Source organism: Passer domesticus, chromosome 1 (genome assembly GCF_036417665.1).
Source record: "Passer domesticus isolate bPasDom1 chromosome 1, bPasDom1.hap1, whole genome shotgun sequence".
Classification (NCBI taxonomy): Eukaryota; Metazoa; Chordata; class Aves; order Passeriformes; family Passeridae; genus Passer; species Passer domesticus.
Genome location: NC_087474.1, coordinates 107094593 through 107122332, shown reverse-complemented (window position 1 = coordinate 107122332; position 27740 = coordinate 107094593). Strand labels below are relative to the sequence as shown.

The 27740-nt window shown below is 34.1% G+C and overlaps 1 protein-coding gene across 1 annotated transcript in view; it reads left to right on the top strand.

The window, feature by feature from the left end:
* LOC135308064 (cadherin-7) overlaps positions 1-15869 on the top strand; it is an 83661-nt gene extending 67792 nt beyond the window's left edge. Inside the window, exons 9-12 of the mRNA XM_064432795.1 lie at positions 1707-1828; positions 3183-3300; positions 5357-5608; positions 12895-15869. Coding sequence (XP_064288865.1) covers positions 1707-1828; positions 3183-3300; positions 5357-5608; positions 12895-13388 — 986 coding nt within the window. The 3' untranslated portion in view covers positions 13389-15869. The remainder of the gene's footprint in view (positions 1-1706; positions 1829-3182; positions 3301-5356; positions 5609-12894) is intronic.
* The last annotated feature ends 11871 nt before the right edge of the window (positions 15870-27740 follow it).

The window sequence follows — 27740 nt, the reverse complement described above, 5'->3', positions numbered from 1 at the left end:
ATTTTCTGAATAACAAATACAAAGGAAGATGAAATATGTTAAGTCAGCAGTCTCACACTAAGTGTCATTACAGGAAAGGTGATACGGAAGATAGGGGAGAGTGGTTACCCCACCTCAGTGAGGGCACTCAGAGTTGATTGCTGTTGGTCAACCACAGCATTCTTAGAAGGTATAAAGCAAAAGGAATGTGAATGCTAACGCAGTTTCATTTTCCTGGCTCTAAGGTACCACTATAGAAGTTTTTTGTATTTGGTATCTTTTTCTAGTGTAAGATAAAAAGTGCTAAAAAATGCAATGCTTCAAATCGATACAAGAATTCTTCTAATGCAGGTTCAAACATAAACTTGTTCTGCTTTGAATACATTTTGTGAAGTGCTTTTATATTTGAAGAATTTATATCTTCAAATTTCATCTTTATTACTACTCTGTTGGGCTGTGACAATAAAAAGTTATCAGTTCTCTGCTTGCTATTGTAAAAATCATCACTTCTTAATTTCAGTGAGCTTAATTTGACATTCAACCTGATAGTTAAGATTTATCATTTAGTGTCTCTATGAATCTATCTTCTATTATCACTAGTAGAATTTTGGTCTAAAACCACAAAATAGAAAACAAAAATTTTCCTGGGTGGTAGCAAAACTGATGAGGTAGACAAGGGGCATACCTGACACAAATAAGAGTCTAGGAGCACAAGCAAAAACTTGTACTGCTTTAATTTATATTTATGTCTGATTGGTTTTCAATAACCTTAGTTCAGCAGAGGACAAATTTGGTGTCAAAAAGGCTTGCTTGTCTGGCATTTCACATGTGATACAAAAAACAGCCAAAAAAACCCCTCCTTGTGAATTAACATTTGGATGCTTAAAATATTTATTAAAACATGGCTTCAATACACTCTAAAAAGAGAAATACATGTTTGAAGTTTTGTAAAGTTTTTTACTTTGTCCTGATGTAATATTTATATCATTATTTTTGGTAAAAAAGAATTATAACAACTATTTCCCCTGCTCTGAAAGAGAAACAAAATAAGTATTGCACTCACTGATGTCCCTATGCTTGGTTCAAAATATAATTATCATTTATGGGTAAAGTATGACATTGGACAATAAACATATTCATAGTTTAGCTAGAGATGTGTACCAGTTTAGGATGTGATTCATATTTAAGGTGTTCAACATGTTAATGACAGTATTGAAATACTTAGTTGTGTGTGCACTTTAAATACTTTGTGATTTGCTTCAGAATGCAGCCTTCTCTTCTTTTCTCTTATACATAGCTGATAAAATTCCGGTTTTGACTTCTCAATATACTGATCCAGCTAAAGTTCACCCAAAAAAAAAAAAAAAAGTTTAACCTATAGTAATCATGCTATTCTCAGTACGAATAGTGATGTTCTGGCTAGCTTGGTGATGATTTTACATCATCTTGCTTTTATCCTTCCATGTGATTTGATTCAATGCTGTGATTACTGAGTAAGATTTCCAGTTTATCCTGAGAATAAAATCTTAGATTAATTGAAGCAGCTGGAACACACAAATGTTGGTCCAGAAGATCAAGACAGGAGCTTCCTTTGTATTTGAGGGAGGGATTATAATTGATTTGACATGCATATCCCAAAGAAGAATGCAAATAAAAAAGATAATGACCTTCAAAATAACTTGCAAGGATCTCCTCTAAATTGTTTTATTGGACTCTTTTTCCTGTAGAGAATCCAGCACAGATTGGGAGAGGCTATGTAGCCATCACAATCCTTGACATCAATGATAATGCCCCTGAGTTTGCCATGGAGTATGAGACAACTGTCTGTGAAAATGCTCAGCCTGGTCAGGTATTTCTTGATAGGTTTTATGTTTATTTTTACTAGATAATCAGCCATTCCTTATGAAAGCTTCCAGCTTTAAGAAAAATCCTCTTATGACATTAAGAATGAGGCTTTGATGAACATAAAGCAGTAGGAAGGATCCAGGTATAAAAAATATTGGTTGAAAGTCATGTTAAAATCTCTGGCTTTCTTTCTTGTATAACTGATACATTTTACTTAACTCACCTAATTTTGAATAATACTGAGAACGCATACTTTCTTCTAATTTTTGTGGGAAGTGGGAAGTAGTAACACAAAGGTCATTCTGAAACTAAAAGTCCACCATTCTGAAAATGAGTACACACTTTTAATCCCCCTAGGAATATGGACCTTAAGGAAACAGTTTCACATTGGGAATGTATTCTTATTTTTTATTCTCATATTTTCAACTACACAAATAACTTCCAAGTAATCCTAGAACTAACTAAATCTATCACTTGTGGTTTGTCCTTGATGTCCCTCATATTTGGCCTTTTCCTCTGCTTTGGAAGACCTCACAAAATACATTTATTTTCTTAGAAAACTTGTAGATGTTGCACCTGCATAGATCCCGCATATTTCCTGGAAGACTTTGTGCTTTTGTGTCTTCTCCCAGTGTATTGTCCTTCCTGTGGTAGATGTTTATTGCACATTTCAAAATCACCTCATAATTTAAATTCTGACAAAAAAACCACTATGACTATTAGCTTGTATTAATGAGAAACACCATGCATGCTCTTATTGTTGTACCTTTCTGTTTTCCCTGCACTCTGATCAGAACTGGACCAGAGAATTGGAATTTCCAATTTTTGTGGATTTTAAGTAGTGGTGACAATTTCTTTAGAGGTAGATTTTGACAGAATTTTAGAAAATGAAATAAAAGTAGTAATGAAATTAGAGAAAACAATAATAATATAATATGCCTTTCTGTTTTCCATTATATTAAAAAAAAAAAAGTACATTAATTTGAATGCTCAAAAACATCACAGTTTCCTTGTGAAGGTTTCCAACATTGATTGCAGCCACTAATAACTACACTAAGAACCATCCAGAAGGCACACTTCTTCCACTGCTATGTAGTTTATTACTCCAAGCTCTGGCAAATGACAGGAGCTAACTTTCTCCCAGAGCCTGGAGATCACTGCTTTGGCCAATAAATTTGGTACAGGTGAAGAGCTGAGTCACACATTAACAGTCTCTACATGCTTAGGAGATTAGCAAACTAAAATTCAAGATTACTAGAACTCGAGGGAGGGTTGATATTTTGGTAGGAATCAACCAAAATAGAGGGGTTATGTAATGTACATGTACATATCTTCAACCCTGATGTATTTCAAAACAGGTGATCCAAAAAATTAGTGCAATTGATAAGGATGACCCACCAAATGGCCATCAGTTCTACTTCAGTTTAACAGCAGAAGCAGCAAATAACCAAAATTTTACACTGCAGGACAACAAAGGTAAGAAAATTTTGATTTGGTAAATATTCACCAATAGCATCTTCCATTTTCAATGCAGCATGCTTATTATGACTTACATAAACTTCTGTTCTGGTAGGGACATAAACTACAATGAGCCTGACAAATATTTTCGTCTATTTGTCAAAGGAATTAAGCTGTTGCTTGAATCATTTAAAGCTTTGAGCCAAACAGAGCAGCATCAAATCTTGAAATATTTACTTTTTTTTTTTCCATCAGTCATTCTTCACATTTTTTTGCATGTATTTATAGGTTTCTATGTAAATTATATTTTACCTTGGAGCAGTGACTGAAAAAAGTGCAGGAATTCATGTCTTATTAATATAACTCAGGGCATAAAAATGAGTACATGACTGATGGCGATGTTTTGTGATTTGTGGGGTTTTTGTTTGATTTTTAGAAAAACACATCTTTTCAGTAACTAAGTACATCCCTTTTTGAAGAATGCTTTTGATAATGAAAGCTGCCTGTAATATTTGCACAGACTTCTTATGACTGTTTCCTCAAAGACTCCCACTGACATCCCATTTCTGTTAGTTAAAATATCTGAGAACACACTCTAATTACTGCCCTCATTAGTTGCACTGCACAGTACAGCAGCTGGGCACGTGTCAGGCAGTTTAGCTATTAGCTGTAGCAAACAGAACTAAATAGACAGGGTATTGCTCTTCCACTGCTCTTTTATGGATCAGTACTTAGCCAGAGATACAAAGTCATCTTTTATGGATCAGTACTTAGCCAGAGATACAAAGTCATCCTATTAGTAAAACAAGAAAAACAAACATATGGACGCTTAAGGACGCTGTTTTTAGAGGCAGGCTTTGAATAATATTCTGTAAGTATAATGTGTGACCTAATAAAGTTCTTTCATGCAGGTCTTCCTTGCCTTACCTTACATGTACTTAATGAAATGCTTAATTTTCTTTATATGAGCAGCTTGCAGTTTAAAACCGAAGACTCTAATAGTAACAATGATCAAAATAATAAAAGTGCATTAGAATAGGTCTGTTCAGAAATCTGACATCATGAAAATTGTAAGTTATGAAAAGAGACCCTCTTCCAGAGAATTTATAATTTAATAAAAGTGATACTAGACTTTTGTAATGCCTGTAAAATCAGTGGAGGTAAAAGACCCAGCAGCAGCTGCCTCATTCAACATTAGTTAATTTTATGCATGTCTCGTTTGATGTTATGTCAAGGTGTTTGCATATTTTGCCAGATATATCATAATAGATGACACAGTAAGATAACTTTACTGACTACCAATATGTCTGTCTATGGATAGAGAGGAAAATGGTTAGGTAGATAGATCAACTGAATGAATATTTACATACATGCTGGGGGATGTAATTCCCTGCCTCTCAGGAGCTCTCAATCTGTGTTGTACAGTGAGTTTTGCACATATCTTCTTGAACACACAGGCTTAATCACATAACTCAGACCACTGTAAATCTATACATTTTAGACTGATTATAATAGCCATCTTGAATCTCATAAGAGTTTGGAAACAACAGTATTTCTTTGCTGCATGCACAATTACTTTGTTTGTGCATGGATGGGAATTGTTTTGCATTCAAAAATATTTCATTGATCTTTAGAAACTATTCTCCTATTAGTATGGTCATTGCTTCCATTAATATGATATCTATAGCTGTAAATAGTTGAAATAGATGCTTGTAAATTAACTGGAAACATGTACTGAGATACCTAATCTGATCACTGAAGATAATTTTTACAATGATCTCATCTTCAGCTATCTATCCAGGCTGTGAAAATGTGAGCTTAGCTAAAAACAAATGGATCTCTGCATTTTTGAAATATTCTTTTCTGTAAAGTAAAAATCTTCTTGTTTAGTTGTGTGTGATTTTCAATTATCTTACCTCTGCAGTTTCAAAAGTGTATGACTGGGAAAGGTAAACTTGTTGAAATAATACTAATGTTTTTATAAAATCTTTAAGTAGAAGGCTATAGTATTTATAGGCTTGTGTTTCAGAAAAGTCACAGATGTTATAATTTGTCTTTTTATTCCTTTATCTAGATAATACTGCAACAGTATTAACCAAAAGAAATGGGTTTCGAAGACAGGAACAGTCTGTTTTCTACTTGCCAATATTCATAGTGGACAGTGGATCACCTTCACTTAGTAGCACTAATACTCTCACCATCAGGGTCTGTGATTGCGATGCAGATGGTATTGCTCAGACATGCAATGCAGAAGCATATATCTTGCCTGCAGGACTTAGCACTGGAGCCCTGATAGCAATATTGGCTTGTGTCTTGACACTGCTAGGTATGTCTTCTTTCTGTTACCCTTATTTTCCATTCAATGCATTGTGGCAAAATATACATGAATATAAGCTTCAACATTCTTCTCAGCCCTCATTTCTGTGAACAGGCACAGATAGTACTCAAGAAAGAACAGCATTTTGTAACATTAACACAAAAAAAACTTTAGATTGTGGTTATCAGTTTAGATTCTTTGTTTCTATATCAAGCTGCCTTCAGACAGATATCAGAAATTACAGTAAAAAAAAAAAAAGTTTGACTTGCATCAAATCCAATATTTAAGAGCTAGACAATGCATTGGTTTAGCATATATGGAAGCATGCTAAATATGGAAGCATTTGGTTTAGCATCCTCACCATATAGCTAGTATACCTTTCCCACAGGCATAACTGTTTTTAAACATTTACTGATCTGCATAGAACAAAAGATATTCAGAAAATACAACAGATGCAATTTACTCATGAGAATCATAATTAATTGACATCATTTGCAGAGTGATCTTTTGTTACTTCTGCAAATGCTAGCACAGCTGGAATTTATGTTGAGCAGTGAAACTGCAGCTAGACAAAAGGCAGTGGAAAAGAGCAGAATAGTGTCAACATCCTAGTTTGCCTAGCATTTCTCATGTAATACCTAGTCATTAAAAAGTAAAAGGGAGAATAAAGGGTCAAATCAAGAAATAAAGATGAAGGCTAAGGTGAACAAAAGTGAAGTTTTGGGTTTTGCCTAAAATTTTTTATGTTACCAGGGTACCTGATTCAATACACAAGAATTTTCATCATTGTTGCTATCAATTAAGAGATTTTTCTATTTCCTGTCTGTACATACCAGTCTAAGGAAAGGGAGAAGATCACAGTCTTCTTACGTTGGTATAATCCCAGTAGTCTTTTATCTGCCACTGTTATCAAAGTAATTTCCATACGTCAAATCAAGAGACTTATGTCCATGGAAGTATTTCCAGCATGTACAGATATGTCTTCTTTACACTCTGATTCATGTCACTGGAAACCACTGGAAGGAGATGCTCCTTCTGCTAAAATATTTCTAAAGGACTCCAAAACAAAAAATCTGTTGCATACTTTTTTTACAAAGTAATAAAAACCACTACCTCTGCAACCAACTTACATGTATATATATATATATATATATCTATATGAGATGGCATTTCTAAAGTTTTCCATCTCTGTAACATGAAAAAATCTAACACCATAAGACTTTATTCTCACTCAACACATGGTTAGGCCTAGGTTTAAGAAATGGAAGGAAATTATTGCCAAAAGTTTTAATGAACATTTTTAAATATCATTTTTCTAGTAGCATTTCTAGCCAATTTATATACACAAATGAACTTTATTGGGACACGAAGCTAAATGTTAGAGTTCAAAAAGATATAAAAATATTCTCTTATATCAACTGGCATTAGTATCAGTGAAAAAACAGCCACTTTAAACTTTAAGTTTATATACTTAGGAATAAAAGTCCTGTAACCATAGCAATTCATTTGATCCAAAAAGGAAATCTCACAATTTTTGTTATACATGAAAAACTAGTTTCTGAAGATTACATAGGAAACTGTAGGTACCGTGCAACTTGGTCTGTTAATAAACCTTTCTTAAATAGAAGCAGTAGGATTTCAAGAAGACCATTGACTGGAAACAAAGCATGTTGGCACCAAATAACTTGGTTATTCTACTAGGTACACTGGGAGTCAAATACAACCAAAAAAGGAGCTCTTATTCCAGTTATTTTTAAAGTATTCTGAACAAGGGTTTGGTAAAAAAATCTTGCATATTACCACCTCACCAGTGATTTCATTTGTCAAAGACTTCGGTTTTACAAAGTCATCTGTCTGAAGGCATCAACATTGTTTATCCAAAAACACACCTTTGTGTTTTTGGATAAACAATGTTGATGCCTTCACTTCCAGTCTAAACTGTTCCTTGTGAGTACAGTTCAAAGCTGCAGGAAAAGGTTAGGCTGTATTTGTATGATAACCCTGGCTTTGAGTACTGCATTTTGATATTGTATCCCATTTTAGTCTCAGCCACACGCCAGCGTCCACAAGGAAGAGGTGCCTAAGTATCCCTGATGCCCAATGAAACCCAGCTGTTTGTCCGGTCCCAGAGAGTTTCTTCTTCTCTCATTTGCTCCTAACATATGTTTTCTGGGACCAGCTGTATGGTGGAATTGCTAGGAATTGCTAGGAATTTCCTTTTGTCCTTTTGCCCTTTGCAAAATTCCTAAGAAAAATGTTGAAGATCTACTAGTACAGCATAAAAAACCGGCTTCAGCTGCTGGCAAATCGTTCCAGGACTGGAACAAGGGATCAACATTTTTGTGTAAGACTTTATCAGTGAAACAAGGATACAGTCTACTGGATCAATATCTTTTCCTAACCCAACATTAACACACAGTGCAAATCCAGTCACATTAATCAATGTCATCTTAATGTGGGTGCCAGTTGTAAAGTAGAGAAAGCATGAAATTTGCATAGATGGAATGAATACATGCATTCTGGCACGAGGGTATTGAATTCTCAACCAGGTCTTACTTGAAGTTAGTATGATATACTTTTTGATCTTGCCCCATATATCCCTGTAGCTAATATATAACCATCTGTCTTTATCAAGACCGGGATTGTCTCAGTGGGATTTCTTAGTGTTACTACTTTTATTTAAGCAACCAACCAATTTTAGATAAGCACAATGTTTTCACTAACTCTAAGAAAGAAAAATGTTATTAAATTATCTTCTTTTGATAATTGCATATAACCTGTTACAGACTATTTTTTCGAACTAAAATAATTTTTAAAAGTTAACAAGATTTAAAAACAAAATATCTATCTTCATATTGACTGATGGGGTTTAAATTGTAAATTTTATTTTACAAGAAAATTCCAGTACTTTTTTAATTACTCAAAACAGCTTTCAAATTATGCAGTAAGGCTAAGTTTTACAGAAAGAAAAAATATAAAACATCATAAAAAGCATATTAAAAGGTAGATTGATTAATTTTGGACTACACATAAATTTGAGGAAAGCAAGTAGAATTTTTTTAACTTTTCTGAAAATTATATGGTAATTTAATTCAAGGCAATTTGTTTTTCAGTTAGCATCTTCCAGAAACAGTAATTGCTTTTGTAACAACTGTTTAGCATGAAATGTTTACATAAAATCACACAAACAGAATATTCACCTGTAGATAACCTAATCACTTTTGAGAGGTTAACTATTTTCTTTGTACCAAAAGCTATATTGGCACAATACTTTTCCATAATTGTTGTCTTTCATACTTCTAAAGGTAACCTATTAGTGTCACCTATTTTCTTAGGAAGACTGAAGAAAGCTTCCTATTGGTGTGGCATTAGAGTTTACAGGAATAATACATTAATAAACTTGAAAATACAGCTTTGAATCTTTTTTTTTTCAGTCGCAAGACATCAAATTTTTTATCATTATCAAAATACCTGCAAACCGAAATTAAATCAGAGAACGTAACCATGATTTGTAAACAAGAAGAAACAGTTCTAGCTGTAAGAACCCTATTTTCTAAATAGGTATAATTTGTACAGATTGTGGCTATGTAATATGTGTAGGGTTCAGCCTTGCAGTTTTAAAAGTTATAAATGTGTAACTGTGAGAAAACATTTAACTAGGGGTACCCAAAGCAACACTTCCAGAAAGTGGTTGAATATGAAATGCAGCAGCTGTTTTCTGAAGGTTAGGGAGTTGATTAGGGTCACTCAGTGTGGGCATTTAAAGGTCACAGTCACTTTGCAAATATCAGTCCAAAGTTATTAAACAACAGGTATAGGTGCAGTTTGTTAAGTGGGAATTAAATTCAAGTTTCCTGAGTCTTGGCCTCTGTTATCCCCAAACGTTATCTGACTGTGCTGGCAACTGCAAGGTATAACTTAAATAGGTTATTAGTACGCTGCTTAGATGGCTGGGGATCTCCAATCATCAGCTTTATGAATCATGACACACCTAAGGCATAAACCAGTGTGCAGTTCTGCTCGCAGCTGATGTGGCTTATTGCTATAGTAAATTCCTGGCTTAGGGGTGTAGTGTATACAAATCATGGTAATGCTTGTGATTTAGCTCTGTGCCTTTCTGTATAGCTCTGCATGTAGTCTTCTCTCTCAGGGAGTCTCACGACTTTATGGCTTCCTTACAATTATGTTGCAGTTGCCTTGAGTACAAAAGGAAAAATTAACACTAAATCAGAAAAATATGTTCGGGTGAACTAAGCCTGACTTATTACCAGATCATACCAAAATGGAAATTTCATGGTAATTCCAGAAAGCACACTGAAAAGTGGCAAAGCAAAAATCCACTCTTGCATTTGAAGGTGTTTTTTTATAGACTGATATGGGTGTACTGAAACTAAAAACATTAAATGTATACTAGGCACACGGATAAAACTGTGTATTACCACAGCTAATATAAAGACAATTTTTTTTGCTTGGTTACAGTACCTAATACTGGACATCAATATTTGTAAAAATTTAGGTAAATCAGAAGAATTAAAAGGTTAGTTTAAATCAGTCTTTCTTAATTCTGGTTATTAAAATTTTATAATTAGCAGCTTAAAACATCAATTGAGTTGTTTATTTGTTACATCACATACGAAACCTGTATAGTCATTTCATCTCCTTAATATGAGTTGGGTGCATCTGTATGAAGCCAATCTAGTGCCCTCAATATGCAATACATTTGTGCCTAAAGGTTTTCCACTGTATTATTTCTTTTGTAAGAACCATGAAATTAGGTTTTTAGAAGTTCAGACAGTCCCTAATTACTGACTTAATGTCTGCTTTTGTCATAAATGTAGGAAATAAAAGCCCACCATTACTTAATGAGAAATGAAAAAAACTTTAAAACCATTTGCATTTGATTTAAATAGCAGTGAAAATTGTTTAGGCTTGTATTCTTTTCTGCAGCTCCTCCAATGCAGCTAAAGCTTTGTTCATTTAGAGGTTAAACTTTATTGTTCATGGCTGCTGGAAAGGCTAGAAATTAATAATCTTATAAAGTTATCTAAATGCTAAAATATTTAACCTTTAGAAAGACTCCATATTTTTCTTGGCTTCAAGCAAGTGTGAGAGGTAGAAGGAACACTACATAAAACGTTCATTGTATCTTGATTTTTATTGTACCTTTAGGCAGACCTTCCTACTAAGTTTCTTATTTTACACTTATTAGCATGTCTTTAACTTTCAACATGAAGTATGTTAAGAGGGACAGTCGAGTAAAAATGCATTTATTGAGTAAAGTAAATAATTAGCTTACTTATGTGGCAATAAAAATGTGGCAGTAAATGCTAAAAACAATAATTAAGAAGTTATGCCAATAGAAATTTTGTTTGAAATATCTATTTGTACTGTCAGCAAGGTAATTTCACCTTAAAATATCTTTTATAATAAGAAAAAACATTAAGAGTGGAGTGCAGTTGTATCTGATGACAATTTTATGTTCTCTGCCGTATAATTTACAGCTTATTATACAAATATCAGAATGTTTTGAAATTTCACAAATGTCACTTTAAAGGTCAATATTTCATATTATTAAACTGCTTATGTAAATATTGTTTAAAGCAAAATGCCCCAAACTACTGGCTTCTGAATTCAATACATAAAGGATGAATCAGGTAGATGCCAGGGGCAAAAAAATGTGAAAGGATGATGTTGATTACGTCGTAATATAGTCATGAGACTCCTATTAGCAGATGGACTATTGGATATGTGCTTGGTAGCTACTGAGAAAAGAGGAATGAATCGTTGCCTAATATATTTGTCAAAAATTTTAGGAGAAAAAAAAAGTAGTTGCAGCTTTATTTTTAGACATGTGTGGTTCCAAAGGAAAATATAAATAGTGCAAAAAGGCATCTCTGGCTTTAGCCAGTTCCAAATAGTACCATAACATCTGTAGACATATACCACTTTCTTGCATATACAATTTTACACTTTACTGGTTTATTTTAGCCATGTGATACAAATATTAAGTCATTCCTTACAATGATTAGATTGATACTGATTTTAAGATCACTCCATGAAAATGCTTTCAAGAATGGTAGTCCCATATCATGCAATTTGTGGAGGCCATTTTTGAGACTACCTAGGGAACCTTAAGCTTAATTTTATCTCTATCACCTTTTAGCTTTTGCTTTTCCATATGTTTCTACAGCATTTAATTTGCATTGTAAGTAAAGATTGAAAATGTTATCAATTCATGTAATCACATAATCTTAACATTAAATATAGTCATAAAATCAGAAGAGATAAATTAAATGTGGAATGACACTTTTCAACGTAGTTATTTTTTCAATCATAGTGATGCCTGTGATATCCTAGGAGTGTCATTAACTCAGCAAATGTTATCCAGATGCTACAATATAGTATTAATTATTTTCTAGGAGGATGATTCACGCTCCATCATGTCTCACAGATGGATGCAACAGTCACAGTATTGGTTCCATATTTTGTGTGCCATCAGTAATGTTTCTCTACCAAAACTGTATTAGAACTAGAGGAGCCTTGAGCTAGTTTCTTTCAGTGCTTTTGGCTGCCACTGCAGTTTAGTATTAGCTTTCAAGCTGAAAGAAACTTTAGAGTTAAAATTAAATAACCAATTACATTTCTAGTACTGGTTTATCCAGTAAACTCCAGCCATAGCAGTTCTCATTAGATATAAGGCATAAGTCTCAAGTGCAGTACTTTGCGCTTTTCAGGAAAGTGAGATCTTATATAGAAGTGGTTTTATTCCATGAAGTAAGTCTAATCGATGTTCTCCAATATAAAATTTTTAAACTTTCTTTTTATTCACCAGATATTGATCATACACTTTAATGCTGTCACTTTCCAAAGCATGGTTTTTAAATTCTATTCCATCAATTTATGGATGTGCTTTTATCACTTGGGCATTTAAGAGTTCAGGAAAAGTTTTTTGGTTTTTAAAAAAAATATTATAATTTCTTGGCTGTGAGATTTTCATAGTCAGACTGAACCAGTATTGAAATTATATTTAGCAGACAATATAGGATATTAGAATTAGAGATGAAGATGCTAATCCTGAATGATTTGGGAAATAGATTCTTTAGGGTCTAAAAAGCTTATGGTTTAAAAGTTATTTCATAATCTGCTGGGTTTCACGTCTAACTGCATAAATTTCTTGCATCTATCTGCATAAATTCCTTGGGTTTTTGCCATATAAATTAATGGATAATTCCAACTTTAGAAAAAATACAAGAAAACTTCAGCACTGCTAAAACTCTAGCTTTTCTTTGTTCCAGTTCTTGTCTTGCTGATTGTCACCATGAGGCGACGGAAAAAAGAGCCCCTCATTTTTGATGAAGAGAGAGATATCAGAGAAAACATTGTCAGGTACGATGATGAGGGTGGGGGAGAAGAAGACACGGAGGCTTTTGATATGGCTGCCTTGAGGAACCTCAACATCATGCGAGACACCAAGACCAGAAGGGACGTGACACCTGAGATTCAGTTCTTGAGCAGACCGACCTTTAAAAGTATCCCAGATAATGTCATTTTTAGGGAATTTATTTGGGAAAGACTAAAAGAAGCTGACGTGGACCCCTGTGCGCCGCCCTACGACTCCCTGCAGACGTACGCATTTGAGGGGAACGGCTCGGTGGCGGAGTCGCTCAGTTCTTTAGATTCCATCAGCTCAAACTCTGACCAGAACTACGATTACCTCAGTGACTGGGGCCCTCGTTTTAAAAGGCTTGCAGATATGTATGGGACCGGACCAGAATGCTTATATTCCTAGCCTTGGAACCTCTCTCTGAAAATGCACTGAAGAATATTAAAACAGAAAACTTAACCTAACAGACTGAGGAAAGTTGTAAATATTTTCCCATTTTTAAAATTTTAGGTTGTTGGTTTGGTTTTTTTTTTCTGCCTTGGTGGAACATATCTTCATTGGACTTGTCCTAGGGACTGCACTGACCACACAGAATATGAGCATTTGGTGGCATTTTTGATAAAATGAAATGCTCAGCCACGTTCAAATAGATAGCAACCCTCAAGTACCTGCAGAGGCAACTCACTTTCAAGAGTATGTTATGCAGTCACCTCAGTGAGCTGGTGATACTCTGTAGATGCCTTCATAATATTACTGTATTGGGAATACAGAGTCTGTGTTTTAAGAAGAAATAAATTTTCAACTATATAACTCAATACAATATTACACTACATTGTATTTACACAAGCAAGGGTTTTTTTAGTAAATTTTCTTTACTATGTGCATACAGCTTTCTAGAACCAAACCAGAAAGACTGATGAAAACAAACAAAAGTCCAGGAAATGTTTTTTGTGTTTCTCATCAGTTTCTTCTGAGCTACTTAATTAGAAATCTCTGTAATTGTCTGGGTAGTATTTGAGAAATTATTGTTTGTACTAAGAAATTCCACAGTATGTCATCAACTTACAAAGTAGATTAAAATCCACATAAAATGATAAATATGGAGGTGTAGTCTTATGGATGGGAAGTTTTGTGATGCCCATGTAGGTATAGAAAAGGTGTTGCTATCTATTTGCTATTTTTTTATTCTCTCTTCTGATTTGTACAGGAGAATTTATCCTTTTTTATTATTGTTTGACATAAAGTGTTATATTTATTTTGGAACTCCAATCTCCACTAAATTCAGGTCCATTTTACTGCCTCATGGTTTTAGACTTCTCAGAACATGCTGATTTTTCTCCAGTCTCAGATAAATGTAGGAAATGAAGCATGGAAGTGGAGAAATTACAGTAAACAAGGCTACCCACCATTCATCTCACAGAAAGGGGAGCAGCTCCAAGGATGTGCAGTTGTTCTTCTGAGCCATTACAAAGTCTGAGACATTTAAAGAAGATATTTGTACATTGAATTTTTTGAAAGGAGACTACAGAGGTAGCTGGGAGTGTCTTTAATGCAAGATTTAATTTTCAAGGTTAAACATGCTATATGCTTCAAAGACTGTAAACACCTCGATCTTCTCCTTCCCTTCTCTTTTGCTGCTGATGAATCACAGTAAAAGATTTTTCTATTTCTTTCTTATGTTAAGCAATGTAATACTATTAACTTCAGAGGTCATCTTTAGATCCTGCTGCACATAAGTATTATTTCCCCAAGGTGTTAACTCACTACAAGTAATTTCTATGCTGGTTCAGGAGTGCCAAAATGGAAGGACAACTATTGTTGGCTAATATGCTGTATGATTTTGAAGTAGGTTTTCTTAGAATAAGACAACTTTTTTAATGGTTCTGACAATATTTATACTTCATCTTTCATGATTTATTACTAGATAATAAGACATATATTCAAGTAAAATAGTGGGTTTAGGTATTATTTCAGATTTTTTTTTTGTTTTAGATAAAATGTAGATGAGTTCCTAAATTAGAGTCTGTTCCTGCAAATTTTTTGCTTGTACCTAACTTGAAATTACTTGATCTGCCTGCAATTATTGAGAGGTACACTGAATTGTTTACAAAACTGTGTTTGTGAATAGAAGGTGCCCCACAGAGGATGATGCTCACTCTAAAAGTACTTCTTTCTGAGAGAATGATCCTTGTACTGAAATCCTGATATATGAGTGATGGGAGGCTGGGGGATGGGAAATTATCATTAAGGCTCTGTAATTTTTGCAGCCCAGCATTATCAGTTAATTATGTGAAAGTGGCCTTCAGCTCCAACAGAAAAGAAAAAGAATTTTAATCATCTACAACATACTTAATTTGAGTTACATGTTAATAGACAATCATTGTTTCATAATTCAGTAGATTTGCTTCTAGTTGTATGAAATATATATATATAGGCATATATATATATATATATATATGACAGATTTTGTAATGGAACTGAAAGATATCGTCCATGACTTTTAGTCATACATGTAAGATTTTCAATAAAAATATTAAAAAATAGGAAAAAAATAACCATGTGTATACAGTTTAATGAGAGCAAGATATGCTGCAGAATATAAGCAGGTATTAAATCAGAAAGGTTCTGAAAGAACAGTTTTTTGTTAATCTTCTTGTTCTTTGTGGGAAGATAATTCATGCATGTGGATTAAGATGTCAAAAATGCTGATTTTAGCACATAACATTCACAGGAGATTTAAATGTGGTTTAGAGTAAACAGCCCAATTTCTTTGGTTTTCTACCTTCTGCATCTGTAAAACCCCTCAAAACCTCCACTATTAGGTAACTATGTTAGTGTGGGGTTTTTTTGATGTGCTTTCTACAACAAAAAAAACCAAAAACAAAACCCCAAAAAAAACCCCAAAAAAACCCCAAACCAAACCAAACAAACAAAAAAAACCCCAAAAAAACAAAACACACAAGCCACCCCCCCCCAAAAAAAAGCTTCATTCTGATACTATAAAAATCTTTTGCACATGCATGTTTTCTGTTGCACAGTTCTAATTTAATTAAGTTTGCTGATACATTCTACATGCTTACCTGCTGATTGTATTGTTGCAGTAAGAAAGGAAGGTGGAAATCCCCATGTTTTGTGACAGATAATACTATAGCATACACATAAGGGTGTGTGTAATATGCATACTATATAATGTTCACTAAAAATTACCACAACTATCGGTTTTTACAGTTTGTAATCTGATTCAAATTCTTTTGTTGAGTCTTATTTATGTTGCATAGCTGCATGGCATAAAGTATATTCTACTGACTAAATAGTATAAAACGACAAAAATATTTTCTCTGTCCTGGATAGGTAATGAAATTATATGGGCAAATTAATTAGAAGAAACCTTTAAAAAGACTTCCAATCATACTTATTTATTTAATTTTCTGAAGAGCTTCAGTACCTAACTAGAGGGCCATAAATCCTAGGTAAAAACAGGTCAAACATTGCAATCACTCCCATCTTACAGTGGAATAACATGTCTTTCTTTATGCCATATGCTAATGGAATAGGCTTACTTTAAATTGAGATTTTCAGGAATGCTAAAAAGTGCAGTTTTAAGAGTGCTACTAAAATACCTCTACATAAAATTAAGCTGTTTGAAGAAGACTTAAACTAAAGCCTTCTTACTCTGTTTTGACCAATGTGAAATCCACTGGATTCAACAGAGTCAAACAATGGACATTCTGATTAATATTCCCTATTCAAAAGAATAAACTTAATGTATTTACTCTAGGTTACATTCCCACTAAGAAATAGCACAGGCCTCCCTAAGCCTCCTAGTCCTGAGGGCTGCTTAGTATAATCAGTGTAGGACACATGAACTTTGATGTTACCAACTGAAATTTCTCCTACTCTCAAAGAATTAAGGGAGAAATAAAAAAAACAAAAAAGTTCCTTTTTAATCGATTATTTGTTGTTTTGAAAGGGAGAGGGAGGATTCATCACAATGTCCCATTTCAGTTAAGGTATTTTCTAATTATTTTTTTTTCCTGTTTACACTTCAGGTGTTAGCAATAATTAATAAAAAAAATCCTATCATTTTTTCTTTTAGAAGTTTTGTATGAAAGCATGTTATGAAATATAAAATTGCAGCATTTAATTTTTATGGACAAATACTCTTGTATGATATGAAGAAAAGTTGTAGTTTCTCATTCTGAAAAGTAAATAAATATAAATAAAACATACAATTATATCAGTTTTTAAGATCCTTAAAGAGTTGAAAAGTGAACACAATTACCTATACCAAATCTAGTATTAAATTATTGGTTGCAGTCCATTATGTGACTGATTTAAATTTTTTAAATATAGATTTTTTGGTCTATTTTAGAATCTGTAGAGTAATACTGCTTTGAGTCATTGTTGTCTTCACTTCATTAGTGATAGAAGGGGTCAAGTATATTTTTACTGGTTTGTGACTCTAAAATTGAGTTGTTAAAGATAGAAATGTCACTTTATTTATTTGATATAAACGGGAAAGTCTACAAGAGCTCTAAAATTTGCTTTCTTAACTATGCCATCCTTAAGTCTGACAGATCTACATTTAAATTTTTCAGATACATCCTAAGATATATTTTCACCCCAGAATGATTCCTTCCACACCAAAAATATTTCTTCAGTTCATTTTTATTGCAGCTAAAAATGTATTTTATTGTTCACTGATTTTTAAAATACATTTCTTCCTTAACTTTTGTTCTTTGAACTAGGGGAATCTCAGTATGCAATAAAATCTATTTTCTACATGAAGGGAATTAAAAAAAAATCTACATAACATAGGCTCTAATTTGTTACTATAATTTACCTTTTCTCAGAAAAGACAGAAAAAAATCTTTCCCTCACATAAAATCTGTGAAACCTTATGCCATACAATTGCTTACAGAAATACATTATTTGAAAAAACTTGATTTTCCTCATCCTTATATGAAATGAGATTGTAATGGAATCTTTATGTGAAGCCTTATATATCTGATCAAACACAATGAAAGAAGAAATCAACATAAGAATCTTCTGGAAATCAGAAGAAATTTTCATTTGAAACTACAGTGGTGTGTTGCAAACACTCCTCATAGGTGAACATATATTTTCTAAAATTACTTGTATGTTTAAACATTTAATTCCCAAATACTTCATTTTAAAATATTTTTATCAATTAGAGAGTATCTAGAAAAATGTAATATTCCTCTCAAAAACTTTGTTTATCCCTATCAATGAATGAGGTAGAAAAATATTGCTTAGACTCAGGCAAAACTTTTAATAATGTCCACACAATGAAAGCAAAGTGGTGTCATATTTTGACCCAAAATAGTTTAAAAGCTGTTAGAAGTGTTGCAAGGACTGTGATTTCTGTGATTTTTTTTTAAAGATGGTATTAGATTGAAATTCCTGTTCCTAGAAATAATGTAAGTTTAAATGGAGTTTAATATTTGGATGATTAACTAAAGTCAGAAACCTGTTGTGATGGATGCTGAACCACTACTAGGGAAAAAATCAAAGATTTTATTTTCTTCTTCTATTCGCCAGTATCCTGGTCAAAGTCACAATTTCAGTGTCCACCAAAGCAAAATCATGTTAAATCTAGAACACAGTAGGTAATTAGATGTTGTCTCTTCCTCACAAAGGCTAAGATACATTTATTCTATTTATTCTATCATTCTATTCACATATTTTTTTCTGATTATGTCTTGACTGCCTAGGTCATTCTACCTGAAACCTGTGAAGTTGTTGTGGTTTGGGGGTTTTGGGGGCGGTGAGGTTTGTCTGTTTATGTTTTTGTTAATGTTAAAATTGGTATTCTTTCTGAAATGCTTATGATTGAATGAGCTGACTTTTTTGATTGAGTTTTTTGGGTTTGTTTTTCTTTGGTCAAAATCATACTGGCCGTGTATATCTTGACATTTCTTCTATTTTGACTTCAAACCCACCTTTTTCCGTACTGTTAATAGCAAAAAAGGTCTTGAGGTGTTCCCTCTCTTTGACGTCAAGAAGCTATGAAGAAAAAGATAAACAGAGGATCAACAGGCTGCAATGAAACTAATCTGTCATTTTCTTGAAACACAAACTCACAGATTCCATAGTTAAGCTGCCATTAACATCATTCAAATAATGACATTGACCTAATCTTAAAACCTTAAAATATTCTGGCACTGCTATCAGCAATTTTTACACATTTAATGAAATAATATTTTAGAATTGTTCAAGGTTTGTTACCTGTAACTCAGTTTCATCATATATATTTATATCATGATCTTGATGCACAGAAAAAGAAAGAAAAATTGCAAAGTAAAACAGCCCAAATACAAAATACCCCTATGTGCACTGACATTTAAAGCAGTGTTTTAATTACTGCTGTGCCTTAGTATTCCTCATACACTGACAGCATTTCCTCTCTTTGAGACTAACTACTAATAAATTAAGACAGTGTGATATCGAGCTAGATATTCAAGCCACATTAGACCATTTGAGTTTGATACGAATATTCAGTCTGAATTTTAATGTTCTTCTATTTCCTTAATGATCAGAATCTTTATTATTGTCATCAGACTGTTGAAATTTTATAGAGAAAAAAGTGTTTACTGATTCACTTACGAAATGCTAGGCAAAATCTGGATCACGTTGAAGTACTTGGCAGATCTCCCTATGGCTTTCATGAGGTGTCAAAATTTGCCCATTGTTAGAGGAGGCAGATAAATGATCACTTACGTCATCAGGATGGAAGATTGTTGCTTTGAGTTGGATACCTTTTCTTTTTACACAAACTCTTCTACTAACCTTCCCATCTTGGAAGACACAATCTCAGAATGGTAATACAAGAAGCTTAATAGGATGTTTTTATGGCATAAGCTGCTTACTATCAGCATAGTACACATAACTTTCATGCACTTAATAGTACCCTTGCTCATAAAGATCATTTCTGTGCACATGCTAAATACAGACAATGTTAGGAAAGGTTTAAATTTGATGATGTACCAATAGTAAAATACTGCCTGGAGAACAAAACCAAACCAAAGCAAAACACAAGCAATAGTTTCTCATTAAAATAAATTACACACTAAAATTTCAGGCTATCAAAATTAAGTTATCATATTTTCCTCAGACTGTGTGACCATCTGCAGCCTTACTGACTTCAGTGACTGCAGGAACAATCCAAATTAACCATAATCTTGTTTGGAAATATTTTTTTTGCTGATACTTCAGATTTTGTTAAATCATAGAAAAGCGATGTAGCAAAAGAAAAAAGTGTCAGAGAGGTTAAAAGTATCAAGCTTTTTCTGGTGTTTGTAATGTTTCATAGATGATCTAATGATGTGAAAAATAATGTTTTACCAGGTGCTACTGGAATACAATTTCCTTTCAGGTAATAATATTTTCATCTTGTGGAACACTGTTTTCCAACAGTCTGCAGTGCTTGGCCTGGCCTGGCCTCATCTTCTTATTCAAATATTAAAAAAAAAAAAAAGAGTTATTAAGTTATTAAAGTTATTTTTAATCTTAAGTTTAAGATTAAAAACATAAGTGACAAGCCTAATCAAAAATTTTCAATTGGTCAAGACATTAAGTTCCTGTTCTAGTTGTGAGGAACTGTCATGGGTTGGCACTGGGAGGTCTGAAATCTTCACTGACCAGAACAAAGAGAAAGTTTCCCTGGGAGTTCTCTGCTTTTAACCCCCTGTGTTCTCAGAGGTGTATCCATGTCTTCAGTAGCCACACTAAGTGCTAATCTTCCTATCTGACCACTGATTGGTTTGGCTACAAATTCCTGAAAAACTCACTTCATTATCAACCCAGGACAGGAACACATAAATAAAGCTCTCATAGGACATACAATCTGTTGATGCTGCTATTGATTCTGTCTGGATATTTGTTAATGATTTTCCCCATTCTATTTCTAGTAGTTTGTGACTTGATTTATCTTTCAGTGGAAGTTAGTATGCGATAACAAAATAAAACATTATGAAAAAAAGATATTTAGTAGTAGCTGATAATGAAAAATAGGTTAATATATTATGCATGACTTTTTTTTTTTTTTACTGTAGCTTAGCACAGGTCAATATACTTTATTGGGACTCAGAGATTAATGTCGACCAACTTGCCTCATCCACAAACACCCCCACAATGGGATTTTAATTCAAATAGCTACTATAAAATGTGGAGTTATTTAAATATTCAGAAGCCGCTGTTCCTTGGAAATAAAGAGAGGTAACTAACAATCCATACTCCTTGTCTTTCTGGGAATAGGTAGATATATGCAGAGAAGTCAGAAAGGGTAAGCTCTTCAAATTTAACACCTCTAGTGAATACAGATGAAAATCCAATTGAGTGTAACTGAAAGCAAAATAGAAACCCAGGAGACATCTGTCAATGGCAATTATTCTAATCAATCTAATTTAGCCAATTAGGGTCATCTGTATTAAGAGTTGTCCTACTTTAGTTTAGGCTTTGTGTACTACAAAAAACACAACTTCAGAAACTGAAAAGATTTATGTTGTCTTCTGGTCAATTATCAAGAGATAAAGCAAATACAGAGCAAAGCTGTGGCTGACTGGCAGTCTGGAAGTCTGGCCTCACCTACAATATAGATAAGACTGATGGTATGGGGAGGCCATGCTGAATGAAAGGAAAGTTTTCTTCAAACCCCTTGTTCTTGATTTATTTGTCAGGAGAGCCAAGACCCTTGTGTCAAACAGTTTTTCAGTATCCCATTATGGGGGCTCTCCACTTGTTCAAGGACACACACCAACAGCGTAAGAAAGACCCCATCCCAAGTCCCTGCAGTCGAGAATGTTGCCCACTGCCAGTGACTGCCAGCACCCTTGAAGGACTCACATGAACAATTTACAAAACAATATTATTAGTATAATAGAAAATTCTGCCAGGTTAAGGTCCAGTGCTTGCTGGTGATAATATTTGATTGCAAAAACTTATTCAAAGCCACATATGAATAAGCTCTAATCCCTAAAAATGTTAGCTAGAGATAATTATTCAGTGTGAATAGAGTATGATTCTTACCCAATACACATCCCCATGGGAGAGAAGACATGTTCAGCTTTTCACCTGATCCTGGCAGTTATGGAGTCTTCCTTAACTTCTCCCAGTTATTAACTTACATTTTCAATATTTCCTGGTGTCTAAGTGAAGATTTAGAGACTCTAGGCATGCATCATGCTCAGAGACGGGTGCTCATACCCTGAAGACAGGTGACTTTGGGATGGAGGTGAGGATCAGTATTATATCTGAGGTAACCTTGGGATGGAGATGGACATCAGTATTACACATGACAAAGGTGATTTCACCCTGGTTTCTGGCTCAATGGCAAGAGATCTCTTTTTATCTCCCTTGGTAACATCTAATATATGGCTTATCAGCTAAAAAACATCACTGAGTTCATTCTGCAAGGATTTCAGCTGAGCTTAGTCATTGTTTCTCACTCTGCTCCACTGTCAGCTTCATCCCTCCCTTCTCATATATTGTGTGTGGGAAGTCAGGCATGTTGACCACATTCCATCCAAGGAAAGGCAACTGCATTTCCCCCCTATTCTTTCCGTACTGTTATAATTTCCTGGTTTTCTGTAATTTTTGCCTCAGTCTTTTCCCTACAGTGAATGACAATGTCTTGCTGCCTCACTCTTCATCCTTCCACTGCTCATCTCTTTCTCTAGCTGGTATTTCCTAGAGGAAAGTTGTAATTTTGTGAATTTCCTAGGCATGATGTTTCATACCACAGATGTTGATTAAGCCATAAAAACAGAACAGCAATACTGATTTTACTCTTACTACTAATAACAATGACGCTGTCAAAAAGAGACATTGTTAATCTTGGAATCAGAATATCAGATTATTATAAGGTATTAGTTATATCTGCCCATCTTTGTCAGTGATCTGATCTGTGGCACGGGTTGATCCATCTTTGTCACTTGTTGACAAAAAGACCTGAAGAGGAACAGAGCACTTTCAATATTTAGAGAATGAATATAATATGGCAACATTCATGTAACTGTTTGGCGTTTTTTTAACAGTTTATTTCATTCCTGGCATAAGTCTGGAGTAAACTATTCCCTAGCCAATGTCAGCAGCAATGTAATTTCAATGCTGTATATAGGATGGCAAGGAAGCTTCAGAAAACAACAAGCAGTCCTGAAAATTATTTGGCATTAAGATGCCATACAAATGCAATGTGATAGTCATACCAGTGGAATGAATGCTGTAAGGGAAAAAAAAAAAAAAAAAACCAAACCAAAAAAAACAAAAAAACCCCACACATAATGGCTTCCAATACTTTAATTTCATACATTTTATGATTCACAGAGTTTCAAAGAAAGAGACATTAAACTAATTTGCTTAGTCATTCTGGCATTGAAGAAAGCATTCTCTCAAATCTGTGATGAAACAGAAGCATACAAATATTTTGGAGGAGTAGTATACTTTGTATTGATGTAAAAGGAAGCTACGTAGCCTTCTGTTGAGTATTCGAGGAGGTAAAGGCAAATCCTTCATTGATGTTTTAATATGAAAGAAGACATATTTGCAAGTAACAAGAAGGGTTTTGAGAATGTATTTTCTCCTCAGCTAACTTATTTCAACAGCTGAAGCTTGTTAATACCCAATCCTAAAGTAAAACATCTATCTTTAAAACCTTATGGTTTAACTAATATGAGACTAAAAAATAAAAAAAACTTTATTGAAATAGAAGCTGATCTAGGAGGTATAATTATTCCATCTTGCTTGCCATTTAATCATAAGAAAACCCAATGGCTTTGTACATTTGAAAATAAGTCCTCTCTTTGGAAATCAGAAATTAAACAAATTAAAGGCTCCCTCACTAGCAAGTTTTATTGGCAAAGCAATATGTGAGAAAAACTAATGGCCTTGAACAGAATATCTCACCAAATTGTATCTGTAGGATTAACCTGCCATGTGCCTAAGGAATCATTAGGTTAGGAAAGCAAAATCATTCTCTGTTAGAAAACCAAAGTAGAGGCATTTCAGGTAATCTCTTATCAACTTCAGTAGAAAAACAGGTTTTGGTCAATCACTTTACTTCTGTAATTTTTTGGTGAATGGAAATCATATAAGCCAATTGATACAGAAGAAATTAACACGTTCTTAGATTTAAAGGTGACCATGTTGTCCAAAAATAATGTGTGAAATATTTAATCAAGATTCAGGCCAATAAATCTGGACTGCTTATGTTTTTTTCTGAGTGAATCAAAAAAGATGCCAATATTCTGACAGCAAAATTATTTCCTGAAGTAAATGGGATCTCACAGAACATGTGTTCTACTGTTTGCTTTCAAGATGTTTAAGAAAAAAAAAACAAAACCAACAAAAACAATACCCAGAGAAGCATAAGACATGAGTTCAAAGTTCTCAAAGAGGATTTTTTTGTAACTATTGTAGTTGTTTTATTTGCCTTCTGGTAGCTCAGATTTTGTCCAATATATTGGCAATTATTTGGTGGTATACTTGCTACTGGATCAGCAGTGAACTGACCTAGAGAACAATATGGTATTCAACCTCAGAATTTTAGAGGTATTTAGTCACATGACCAATAACAGTGGGGCAGCTAAAGACCTCTTAAAGGCCATGATCACAACTGAACCCTTATCTTCCAAATTCCTCAGAGACCAGACATCTGAGTGCAGTATTTTTTAGACAGCAGAATGCAACAAAAGTCTCTACCTTAGGAAATCTAGTCATAGGAGAAAAAAGTCCTTTATCTTGGGAAGTTTTCTTATTGTGTTGAAAGTGATCTTACCAGTCTTTTATCTACAAATAACCAAAGCACTGCATTAACCTTTATCATCACAATTCACACTAGGACTCTCTAAGCTAAATTCTTTAAAAAGTCTCCTTAATTATTCTTCGGAATCTCTGGCATTTAAAAGGGAAATATTTTAAATGTTCTAGTTATCTATACCTTCTTTCTCCATGTATTGGGTTTGCTTGGCCAGGTTTTAGTAGCAGGGCACCTACAGGGCTGGCTTCTGTGAGAAGCTGACAGAAGGTTCCTCCAAGTCTATCAAAGCCAATGCCAGCTGGCTCCAAGATGGATGTGCCACTGGCTAAGGTCAAGCCAATCAGAAACAGTGATGTCTCCTCTGCAATAACATATTTAGAGGGGAAAAAAGTTATTGTGCAGATATAGTTGTGGCCAGAGAGGAGCGGGGCGAAAATATGTGAGAGGAATAATGGTGTAGACATCAAAGATCACTGGAGAAGGAAGGACAGAGGCTGCACCAGGTGCTGAAGCTGAGCTTCCCCTGCAGCCTGTGGTGAAGACCATAGCGAAGCACCTATCTCCCTGCAGTCCACAGAATAGGAGATTTCCTGGTAGGACTTGTGATCTGTGAGGAATCCATGCTGGAGAAGGGTGTGCCTGAAGGACTGCACACTGTGGAGACTTGATCAGTTCATGAGGAACCAGAGCCTGTGAGAAGGACTTACACTGGGGAAGTTTATGGAGAAAGATTCCTCTCCCCAAGTATCAACAGAAACAACGTGTGACCATAACCTCCATTGCTTGTTTCCTTGCACTGCCGGGTGGGAGAAAGCAGAGCTGGGAAGGAGGGACGGGTGGGGAAAGGTGTTTTTAGGATTTTTTTTAGTAGTCATTATCCTGCTTGGATTTTGCAGGCAAAAAATTCCATTAATATCCCCAAGCTGATTCTGCTTCATCCATGACTGTTACTAGTGAGTGAATCCCAGTCCTTAACTCATGGACCTTTTCCGTTATTTTCACTGTTCAATTTTGGAGGTGAGTGGTAGAGCAGCTTTGGTGGGCACCTGGCATCCTGACAGCATTAAACTAATATGAACAGAAGCAAGAATGAGAGTATCTTGTGTTTAGAAGATTAGCAAACCACCTGGGCTTAGGATAAAAATGTCATAGCTCCTGAAACAACTTGTTATTTTTATTTTTAAATGTTTTTTTTCTCTAAGTGAGATCCTACTGACTTTTGCATTACAAGACAGCTAGCAAACGTAATGGGTTTTATAGATATTGTCCAAGGACATAGAGAAGTGTTATTTACACCTAACAGGCAGAAGACTAGGTGTGTACAAGATGACATGATGTTAGGTTAAAAGGATGCAACTTTAACCAGCTTAGAAAGAGCACATCTTGTTTACAACTGAGTGTATTCATCAGAGAGCTGTTAAGTATGAATTATTAAATTTAGAGCACTTCAGAAAATGTAATTGAACATGGAAGATAAATATATAAATTATAGTCTGCAAGAAAATAAATTTAACCTTCTCTTATTTCCAAAATATACATAAAATACAATATTAGCATACAATTTAAAGTTTAATTAGCAGCGATAGTACACCAGTTTTATGGAGGTTAGCCGTGTAGGGATCTTGAAAATAAATAACTTTTCACATGATTTTACAAACTTCTTTTAAAACCATACTCCACTTTTTTCTGTCATTTCTTGTCTCCTTATTCTGCTTCACTTCTTTTCTCCTTTAAGAAATCTGTTTTGTTATACAACCTCTCACTCTCTAAAAGGATATGATATACCAGGCACTCTCACTGTTTGAGCTGCAAAATTAGATTTCAGGCATGGGTTTTGTAATCAGTGTTTCTGGTAGTGCTGCCTTCTAGATCGACCTTCAACAAATTTCTCTACCACTATTTACGTATGGTCAGAATTTTCCTCTGTTTACAAAGGCAGGCAGAAGACATAAAACCAATACACTGCCTTATGTTTTCTTCCTCTGCATGTGTATTCTATGAATATACATATATATGAATATAATATTTTCATATTCTATGAATCCTAAAAGAAAAGCTTCTCAAGAAGCTGTGACACTGTATAGCATAAGGATGGAGTAAGACAGTGAACTCTGTGCCTCAAGAAGCTAATAGTGAGTTAGGAAGGAAAACCTCATACCTGTATGAACTTAGTTTTGAGTAGGAAGGAGTTGCTAGTCAATAATATTTGAAAGATATTATATTACACTCATGTGACAATCAGGGAGCCTATGTCAAATAACTTTTGTTTTGAAACTAGGTCATAGAGTATAAGTCCTCACATAATTAATTAACAATTAATTAATTAATTGACAATTAATTTAACAACATTTTCAGCAATCTCAATAAACACAAAAAGAACTAAAACAACACACTGAGTAAAATACCCTCTCTCTGTCCATCTGATTACCAAATGTTTGCTTCAGGCCATTTTTTTAAGTCACACCAGCTGTATTAGCCATCACAAGGCAAAAATAACAAAGCTTTAGATGTTAATGAACTGATAATTCAGCATTTTTCTTTTAGCATTGGAAACAAAAGAAGATTGTTGATTAAGCAAAGATAATTCAAGTTAATGTCAGTCATAAAACCTTTCTGATATTTAATATCCTACCATGCTCAACTTTTAACACATCTATCAATTTTGTCCAAATCATGTAAACAGTAATAATTTAATGAGATATGTGTTTAGATAGATTTTAAACCCAGGTTTTGATAAAGTTCCAAAATCTCAGTTTTTCCTCACTTTTTTTTTCTCTTTCACATATAAGAAATTGCAAAAGCTCACTATTCAATAAGCTCAGTAAACTTCAGGAAGTAGCGAGTAAAACATGTCTGACACACTTTAATTTTCTAGCCAGATATTTAAAAATAGATATCATAATAACTTTAGGGACAAAATATTCTTGCACATGGAGAGGGCAGATATCACTACCAAGTGCTGAAATGAAGCAGAGGAATAA